The 10,240-nt window shown below is 43.8% G+C and overlaps 1 protein-coding gene across 1 annotated transcript; it reads right to left on the reverse strand.

Annotated features, from left to right (window-relative positions):
* LOC146990447 (NLR family CARD domain-containing protein 3-like) lies at positions 1–4,278 on the reverse strand. Its single transcript, XM_085794556.1, has 6 exons — positions 3,757–4,278; positions 1,430–3,209; positions 1,166–1,339; positions 935–1,073; positions 703–784; positions 1–547 (listed from the first exon to the last, which is right to left on the reverse strand). Exons 1-6 carry the CDS (start codon positions 3,968–3,970, stop codon positions 12–14), a joined length of 2,925 nt encoding a protein of 974 aa, XP_085650682.1. The 5' UTR covers positions 3,971–4,278; the 3' UTR covers positions 1–11.
* Positions 4,279–10,240: the final 5,962 nt, after the last annotated feature.

The raw sequence follows: 10,240 nt of genomic DNA on the forward strand, positions 1-10,240 counted from the left end.
GAACTGTCTGTTCAACACAGAGTCAAGGAGGAACCAGACCAGAACCCAAACCCAGGATACAGAGGCTCAGTGGAGGTGGTGTTGAAGGTGTAGAGGTGGATCAGTGAGTCAGAGGAGACTCTGTAGAAGGACAGAGTGCCAGCAGGACAGTCCACATACACTGCTACTCTGTTAGAGACAGAGGAAGTGGTGGAGGAGGAGGAAGAGATGGCTGTTTCTATGTTGTTGTGCCAGACGTTGTAACGACCTCTGTAGAAGTTCAGTCTCCAGGACTGATCGTTCCTTCCAAACTCACTGTCTTCACTGTTTCCCTTCCTTCTGATTCCTCTGTAACTCACTGATACATCCACATCTCCACTCCACTCCACCTCCCAGTAGCAGCGACCAGTCAGACCAGTTGAACACAGCAGCTGAGGTCGAAGGTCAAATCTGTCTAGATGATCAGGATATGACTGATCCTCCTCCACATGTGTCGCCTTCCTGTTGTCTTCAGACAGTTTGATCCACTTGTTCACTGTGTTTGTGTCGATTGTGAGTCGACAGGAATCTGATGGAGAGAACAAGACACAGCTGCAGTTATTGATCATCTGATCAGTTATTGGCAGTTTGATGAAGACTCATGATGTCAGTGATGTGACTGTGTGAACAGCGGCAGGACTTGTGAAGTGTGAAGATGGTTGAATGAAGTCCAAGCACACTTACACTTCCTCAGACCTGGTGTCAACCATTGGACTCCAACAGGTTCCACCCTGAAAGAAGAAGAGAAGAAAGAGCTGGAGACTTCCTGTTGTGATGATACAGAGCAGGAGGAGACGAGGAGGAAACATCTCATCACCTTGTCTAATAGTAAAGTGTGCACCTGCATGAAGCTCCTCCTCCTCTATCAGACAGTGTGTGTGGCTGCAACAGCCTCTCCATACCTGAGAGTCTCCACTCTGGCCAACAGCCTCTCTATTCCTGAGTCTCCTGGATGGTTGTAGCTCAGGTCCAGCTCTCTCAGATGGTCTGGGTTGGAGTTCAGAGCTGAGACCAGAGAAGCACAGCCTTCCTCTGTGACCAGACATCCTGACAGACTGAACACACACAACAACACACAGGAACCTTCTGTCAATACCTGCTGCTGTGTTCAAATGTCATAAAATAAAAAAGCTTGATGGATCCTCACCTGAGAGTCTCCAGTCTACAGTGTGGACTCTCCAGTCCACCAGACAGGACCTTAACTCCGGAGTCCTGCAGGTTGTTGTTACTCAGGTCCAGGTGTCTGAGACTAGAGGACTGGGAGCTGAGGACTGAGGACAGAGCTTCACAGCTTCTCTCTGAGAGGTTACAGTAGTTCAGTCTGAGGAAACAGCAACAAATAATCACCATGATTGTGTCACACAGCTTGGACCAAACTATCCTGAATCAATTGAACTCTTTCTACACTCACAGAACTTTCTTAGAGGCTTTGACCACTGGCATCAGCCTCAGAAGAACCTCCTCTGAAGGAGAGTATTTCTTCAGATCAAACGCGTCCAGATCTCCTGATGACAGTAAGATGAAGGCCAGAGCCGACCACTGAGCAGGAGACAGTTTGTCTGTGGAGAGACGTCCAGAACTCAGGGACTGTTGGATCTCCTCCACTAGAGAACGATCATTCAGTTCATTCAGACAGTGGAGCAGGTTGATGGTTTTCTCTGGAGAGGGAGTCTCTTCAATCTTCTCCTTGATGTACTTGACCGTCTCCTGTGAGTCACTTTTTGTCTGTGTCATCAGTCCTTGTAGAAGGTTCTGATTGGTCGACAGGGAAAGACCCAGGAGGAAGCGGAGGAACAAGTCCAGGTGTCCATTTGGACTCTGTAAGGCCTCATCCACAGCGCTCTGGTAGAAAGAGGTCAGTATAGATGTGACTCCTGTTGTTTCAGACTCCATGGATGGATGGATCAGGTTGAGTCCAGAGTTGATGAAGGTCAGATGGACATGAAGAGCAGCCAGAAACTCCTGAACACTCAGATGGATGAAGCAGAACACCTTGTACTGGAACAGGCCTCTCTCCTCTTTAAAGATCTGTGTGAACACTCCTGAGTACACTGAGGCTGCTCTGATATCGATGCCACACTCTGTCAGGTCGGATTCATAGAAGATCAGGTTTCCCTTTTGCTGCTGCTCAAAAGCCAGTTTTCCCAGAGACTCAATCATCTTCCTGCTCTTTCGATTCCAGTATTGATCTGTCTCAGCTCCTCCATCATACTTGAAGTTCTTCAGTTTTAGATGAACCACCAGGAAGTGGATGTACATCTCAGTCAGGGTGGTTGGCAGCTCTCCTCCCTCTCTGGTCTTCAACAGCTCCTCCAGAACTGTAGCAGTGATCCAGCAGAAGACTGGGATGTGGCACATGATGTGGAGGCTTCGTGATCTCTTGATGTGGGAGATGATCTCTCTGGCCTGCTGCTCATCTCTGAACCTCTTCCTGAAGTACTCCTCCTTCTGTGGGTCAGTGAACCCTCTGACCTCTGTCACCATGTCAACACACTCAGGAGGGATCTGATTGGCCGCTGCAGGTCTTGTGGTTATCCAGAGGCGAGCAGAGGGAAGCAGTTTCCCCCTGATGAGGTTGGTCAACAGCACGTCCACTGAGGTGGACTCTGTCACATCAGTCAGGATCTCAGTGTTGTGGAAGTCCAGAGGAAGTCGACACTCGTCCAGACCGTCAAAGATAAAGACAACCTGGAACTGATCAAACCTGCAGATTCCTGCTTCTTTGGTTTCAGAGAAGAAGTGATGAACAAGTTCCACCAAGCTCAACTTTTTCTCCTTCAGCACATTCAGCTCTCTGAAGGTGAAGGGAAATGTGAAGTGTATGTCCTGGTTGGTTTTGTCTTCAGCCCAGTCCAGAGTGAACTTCTGTGTTAAGACTGTTTTCCCAATGCCAGCCACTCCCTTTGTCATCACTCTTCTGATTGGTCGGTCTCTTCCAGGTGGGGCTTTAAAGATGTCTTCTTGTCTGAGGGTTGTTTCTGGTCTGTCTGGTTTCCTGGATGCTGTTTCAATCCATCTGACCTCATGTTCATCATTGACCTCTCCAGCCCCTCCCTCTGTGATGTAGAGCTCTGTGTAGATCTGGTTCAGGAGGGTTGAGTTTCCTGCTTTAGCAATGCCCTCAAACACACACTGGAACTTCTCCTTCAGGGCAGATTTGAGATTACGTCGACAAACTGCATCAATATGTCCTGAAAGAAAAACACAACAAAAAAGATCAACGAAAAATATAAAGGTGTACAGAAAATAAAATTGAATTTAAGCCCACTCTGGGTCATAAAATTAGTGTAATAACTCATCTATCAGACGATGTGGGCCAAATTTTGTGCAAAATTCTATTTTTGAGTAAATCCGGGATGAAAGTGTGTATTTTTTTTTCGCTTTGGATAATGCAGGCGCACGGATTATACGTCAGCCTGTACACGATTCACCAGCCACTGATATTGGATCCGTCATCCGTCATTCAAACATCTGAGACACGCACACACGGAGCTCGGGCTCACCCCAAGCTTTGAATATCCCGCCCCCTCGATAACGACCAATCAAATTCGTTTTCCTTACTCGGGTAAACTCGTGTTGCAGCTTGTGACAACTCGGCGCGGCAAAAAGGACAAACGGCCATTTCTGTACACCTTTAATTCCTCTAAATAACGACTATATGAACATGTTTCCCTCCTTGTGTTGATGCCAGTAAATGTCTCATTTGTTCATGTTGAATCTTTAGAGAAATCCTCTTACTGCTTTGCAGACGCTCAGCCAACTCCTCCTCGTTCATCCTCCTTAGGAAGTTCACTGTGATCTTCAGGAATGCCTCTCTGCTGCTCTTCCTCTGCTCTTCATCCTCACCGTCCAACACCTCCTCATCGTCCCTCTGGCTCCCTGAGCTTTCTGGGTAATCTGGACTCAGAGACTCATGGATCTTCTTCAACTCATTCTTCACATAAGTGACCATGTTCTCCTCCAGCAGCTGGAACAGAAACTCTATGAGTGACAAAAATCAGATCCATGTTGGACAGACTGACAATCCACTGGTGTCAAAGTGCAGCATGGAGATGATTGTGAACACAACAGATGTGACAGCAGCTGTTGGGCATGTCCTCACCATAAATATAGAGTCCAGCTGTGTTGGATGCTGCTGGACAGACTGACCACTGGGAACCTCTGAGCTCTTCTGGTCCACTCTGTGGAGGAATCATGGAGAATGAGCTCACATCATGTCTGTCCACACAGAGACACACAAGCTGAAGGTCCATCAAGTCAGGTTTGATGTGACAGCCAATCATAAGCCTCCCTGTAGAGGTGAAGGTTGACTAGTCCTGCTGATCCCACTGAGAATCAACAGCTCAGTCTGCAGCTGTTTCTATCTTCAGCTCAGTGTTTGGTTCAGTCCCTACCAAGGTTATTATCGTTAACGAAAACGAACGAAATGACGAAAACTAGAATTGAAAAAACATTTTCGTTAACTGAAATAAATAAAAACTATAATCAAATGAAAAAACGATAACTAACTAAAACTGTATTGTGTGTTTACAAAACTAACTAAAACATACTGAAATTATAGATAAAATTCCCTTAGTTTTCGTCTTTGTCAATTTCGGATTGATATGACATCGATTCAGGCATAGGCATAGAAGTACAAATACTTCGTTACTGTACTTAAGTAGATTTTTCAGGTATCTGTACTTTACTTGAGTATTTATTTTTCTGACGACTTTTTACTTTTACTCCCTACATTTATACGCAAAAATATGTACTTTCTACTCCTTACATTGTAAAAACAGGCTCGTTACTTTTTTTTTTTGACACGACGTAAAAGCACCGGTAAAAGACGTGACGAACTAGAGAGGGAAAGAGGGAGAAGAAGAGGGAGGGAGGAGGGAGGGGGGGCGGTAGAGAGAGAACCGAGTTACCAACTTGTACTGTAGCAGCGACATGGAGGCAGCAGCACGGAGGAAGGAAGCGATGGTGGTCGGACTATCCGACGGGGGGGTTGAACACTGTACAATCTGCGCAATATAGCGCATTTACCGTTTACGAGCGGCAAAGCACAACCTGTCCATGCGCCCGTGTCTGTGTGCGCGTGTGTGCGCGTACGTGTACGTGTGGTGCGAGAGAGACGGCAGGTGGACTGACTGGCAGAGATGAGAGGTGGTGAAACGCTGTTTAAAAATTCTTATTGTTATTATTTTGTGAGGTCTGTGGAAGGCCCAAACGTTGGGAAACACTGCCTCTGGTCAGTTCAATCTTGATAATTCTGTCTGAACTTTTTTTGTTTAACAAAATTATCAAATGATGTAGGTTTCATTAACGGCAAAAATTCATTTTTACTTTTTACTTTTACTTTGAAAGTACATTTCAGAGCCTGTACTTTCTTACTTTTACTTAAAGCAGAAGTAAGCGATATTTTTGTGTTAATATAAGTCTTAAATAGTTGTATCTTCCGACAGCAATCACTTACATAGAGTGTTTGGATCGAAACACGGGTCTCTCAGTCACTCTGCTCTGAGCCGAGGAGAAAACTTTTCTCGTATCCTACAAGTTTTATCCAATGAGGAGAGAGAACGGCATGCAGGGCTGTGTGTGCAGCCAAGGGATGCGCCTGAATGTGGTGACGTAGGGACGAGGACCAATAGATCCATGACGAGGGCGGGGGCTGCTAACTCCATCGGCTGACAAGACGTTATGGTGCGTTCAAGGCAACTCGTAACTCGTGTTTTTCCGACCTGTGAAGTCGTACCAGTTCGATCTGGTACGAGTTCACGGGTCAGAAGTTACGAGTGGCCGTTATAGTGACTTTCACAGGTAAAACAGGTCGGAAAAACACGAGTGGGTTGCCTGGTGTTGTTTCAAAAGCCTGCCTGGAACGCAGCATTAGCCAAAACGACCGGATCGCTTACTTCTGCTTTAAGTACAGAATATGAGTACTTTTGCCACCTCTGTGTACAATACAAATGCCTACGATTCACCATAGTGAAGTACATTAGGATACATTTTGTGTCCGGCAGGTAAACTTAGGCTATGTGAACAATAACATTGATGAAATGGATTCAAGATGAATTATCGTGTGGTTATTTGCTTTGCAGTGAATCGTGCAATGGAAATACTTTTTACTTTTAATAATACTTTTGAGTAAATTTCAGAGCCTGTACTTTTTACTTTTACTTGAGTAGATATTTGGATCAGTACTTTCACTTTTACTTAAGTCGTTTTTTACACAGGTACTTTTACTTCTACTCGAGTAAAGAATCTGGGTACTTTTGCCATCTCTGGCTATGTGTAGCCCGTATGTGTGTGTAGCCTGTGTGAATGTGTGTGTTTTAATCTCTCTTTCGCTCATGAATAAACACACGAGCCTGGCACAGAGGCGCACGCTCTGGCGCATCTGGCACAATCTGTTAACGGCACCGAAAGGAAACTGGCTCCGCTCCGCGGCTATTTCGCGTCTGACGTCTATGTTAAGCACACGTTGTTATTGATATTGTAGCGTCCGACCCGATGTAACTACAACAACATAACACAAACTTATCTGACAGCTCTCACTTCTTCCTCTGCTCCTCCTCACTCACTCACCTACACGCGCACACACACACAGCTGTCTTCCTCACACTCACCCTGGCCCCTCAGCTTCTCATCCAACCTGCCTGGCCCGTACCGTACACATACTCAGTCAGAAATCACACAACTTAAACATCATAACAAAAACAGTACTGCGGGGTCGTTACAATATTATCAGCTGTGCAGTAGGCTACTGAGTCCCATTGCTACGTGGCATGATATGCGCAGCAGTGTAGAGCCCGGTTCAGGTGTGCTGTGTTCACTTTATGCTACTTTATGTTAAATACAATACAACATGCGAGGTAGGCTACTGTAAGCCTATTGTTACTTTACTGTACTGGTACTGTATGTAAAAAAAACTGCAGTAACTGAACACATTTGTTAAATGGTATCTTTTGAATTTTATTACACAATAATTGCTCTGATCTTTTTGAATCCTTCAACTAACAAATAACCCAAAGTATGAAAAAACTAAAACTAATACTAAAACTAATAAAAACTAAACTAAAACTAAGTGTTTAGAAAAAAATAAAAACTAACTAAAACTAGCAAACCCGCTCTAAAAACGAATTAAAACTAACTGAATTAGAGAAAAATAAGTAAAAACTAAATAAAACTAAACTATAATTAAAAATCCAAAACTATTATAACCTTGGTCCCTACAGCTCTCACCACCCCTCACTGTTTGACCTCCACCTTCCAGTGTGGACGTTCACAACACAGAGACACTTTGACCTCTGACCTGGTCCAACAACACCTCATACAACTGATTGTTTTCTACATTAAAGGGATATTGGTATCTGTGTAAATTTAACCCATGGTCCAACGCACCGTGACATCGAGTTAGACCCCCCCTCAAAAGATGAAGTCTGCTAACCGCTAGCTTCTCTAGTTGTAGCAACTTTAGCAAGACTATCTGTGACAGCGTCACCTTGACATGAAATAAAAGGTACCGTGCAACGAGTGTGTAAACAAAGGTTTAAGTGCACTTGGTTTCCTAATGTGTGATTTAGCCTGTAAATAAAATGTGTAGTGTGGGTGCCTTGAAATTATTATTATTATTATTAATAATAATAATAATAATAATAATAATAATAATAACAAAATTGATGGGCCGAGGGAATAAAGGGTGGATGTGACGTGGACCGGGGGAAGGAGGACACCTGGTTAGGGTCGGAGGAGATGGTGGACGGCTGGCGGTAGGCGGGGGAGAGCGGTGTAAAACTAAAACTGCGTTGTATCGGACGGAGCCGAAACACGGACTAAGCAAACGGAGCCGCCAGTTGAGTTTCCCTCCTGGTTGAGTCTGTTCCTGGTGGACTGACACAAAGGACCGCTGGTAAACGGGGTGAGATTGACTCCTTTTGTTTTGTTTTTACCTCCAGCGTACCTATACGCTCGGCGTTGTATTGTTTCGGAGTATCGGAATTGCGTTTATAACTTGTGGACGTATTAACCGTGAAACACTTGGTTCAATAGGTGATATTTCGTTCGGGTTTTTTGCGATTCTTGTGTGTAATTAATTAATTTTGTTGATTAATTTTGCGCTCAGAGTGGCGAGGCTGGGAAAAGTCCGTCTGAATTAAAAGAGACGTGAATCTTTACGTTTATCAGCTCCAAGGTGGCGTTTCGTTTGTTTAATGGTTGTTTTATATGAAATCTATTTTTCCATGAACCCCTTGGAGAGTTAAAGCTGGGGTATGTAATCCTGGAAAACTAGCAAGAGAGCGAGCAAGATTTGAAAAAGCACCTCCTCTAAGTTCCTCCCCCTTGCTCCCCCTCCCGTCAGTGAGTCCGTCCAAGCCACGCCCCCACACACTAGAACGCGCACAGAAGCAGCACGGAGGAGAGGACAGCTACGAGCTACGGGCTACGAGCTAACGAGCTACGAGTATTTTTGGAGGACAACAAACAGAGCCATGTCTCACTTACCGTACCTGTAAGTAAACTATATTATTATTATTATTATTATTATTATTAGTGTTTGTTTTATAGCACATCAGTCTGTGCAGACCCAGGGGCAGGTCGGGTCTGAATCTGCTGACTCTTCCCGAGGATCCGGCTGGATTCAGACCCATCAGCTAAACTACATTGTAGCCTGATTGTGACGTGTTTTTCACTGACAAACGTGTATTTAGTGTTTTTATTAGTCACATAGCATATCTGCCTAACTCAGTTTTTCATTGAAAATTATGCAGGGTGATGCAGAAGTGTTAGGAAAGTAAATTTAGGCCAATATCTCAATTTGGCTACATAAGCAACATGTATGCTATATATATAACATGAGCTACTGGACTAACTTGAATTTCCCTGCTAGGGATGAATAAAGTATTCTCTATTCTATTCTATTCTATTCTAAATTAGTTAGGCAGATATGCTAATAGGCTAACGATATCTTTGTTGTTTGATTGTTAGAGTTTACACGATGACAGCACTGGCTCAGATCCCAGCTACAGGCTGAGCCCTTTTTTTCTCCTGATCTCAACATAATCAAGAACTGTAAACAACTGTAAACAATGACATGCCATTTACTGTGAACACAACATTTCTGTTAGAGAGTTCATTGTCATTCATAAACTGTAAAAGGAAAAATATAAACATACTAGGGCTGACCTCCAAAAGTCGACTATTCGACGATTCGATTCGGAGGGGTCTGATTCGACTATGAACCTCGTAGTCGAATCTAACCAAGACCGTACCATTCTGACTATATGGGGGTGCCCACGGCTGCTGAGCATAAATTGTTACATAGAATGTCTTTTTTCGTTATAAAAAGACTATTTTGATACAAAATCTGCCTACTTTCTGTTAATGAAGAGTTCAAAATTATGTGTGCGTTTAAACGGTAGTCTTAGCTTCTTACTACGTATTAATAAATCACCCACTGCAGTTGCACAATCAAATGAGCGGAGGTTTTTTTTTTTTTTTTCAAATGAGCGGAGGTGAGCATTAGGACCGTCAAAGTCACGGTACTCAGAAGTCACTGCAGAACACTCACGGAACATAAGTGTCGGGAGTCACAACTGTGATCTCGTCCCTCTGCAGCCTGCCTGTCTCTCTGCCGGTGCCGCGGTCACACTGTGTGTGTTACAGGATTGATTAACGTAATGTACGGATTGTCGAGTCCTTCTGACCTCAGTTTGTTTTGATACTACATGTTTTACCCGGTTTCTCTGTGTCCACGACCACCGCTATCCTTCATCACGTTGAGGGATGTTTGATTTGCCACTCACAGTCCGAGCAAAAGGAGCGTTGTCCAGGGCAACGTAACATAAACGCATACCCTGGCTCACAATGGCTACTAAAAATCATCCAAAGTGTGGAAAATAAATAAAGGTATTTGTTTTACACCTACCATATTTTTGGGGTGTTTTAGCTCTTTTGTTTGAAACGGGAAAAAGTCGCAAATTTGCTGCTATCTAAAAAAAAAAAAAAAAAAAAAAAAAAAAAAGGTTCGACGATCAGTCGACTACGGCAAAATCTGACAAATCAGATTCGACTATGAAAATCCTTAGTCGAAAACAGCCCTAAAACATACAAAAAATAATAAATGAAATTCCAGTAATATTAGTAATAATAAAGGACAACATGATGAGAAAGCCTAATCTTCTTGATGAACTATTCTCTTTACAGGCTAGAAATGAACGACTTGAGCTTGGAAGAATCT

Source organism: Trachurus japonicus, chromosome 2 (assembly GCF_045865225.1).
Source record: "Trachurus japonicus isolate A0001 chromosome 2, Traja_1.0".
Lineage (NCBI taxonomy): Eukaryota > Metazoa > Chordata > Actinopteri > Carangiformes > Carangidae > Trachurus > Trachurus japonicus.

Coding starts and splice junctions, on each gene's coding strand:
- LOC146990447 (XM_085794556.1), bottom strand. CDS start 3,970: ATGGTCACTTATGTGAAGAATGAGTTGAAGAAGATCCATGAGTCTCTG. Junction 1,340..1,429: donor AAAGCCTCTAAGAAAGTTCT/GTGAGTGTAGAA, acceptor CTGTTTCCTCAG/ACTGAACTACTGTAACCTCT. Junction 1,074..1,165: donor TGTAGACTGGAGACTCTCAG/GTGAGGATCCAT, acceptor GTGTGTGTTCAG/TCTGTCAGGATGTCTGGTCA.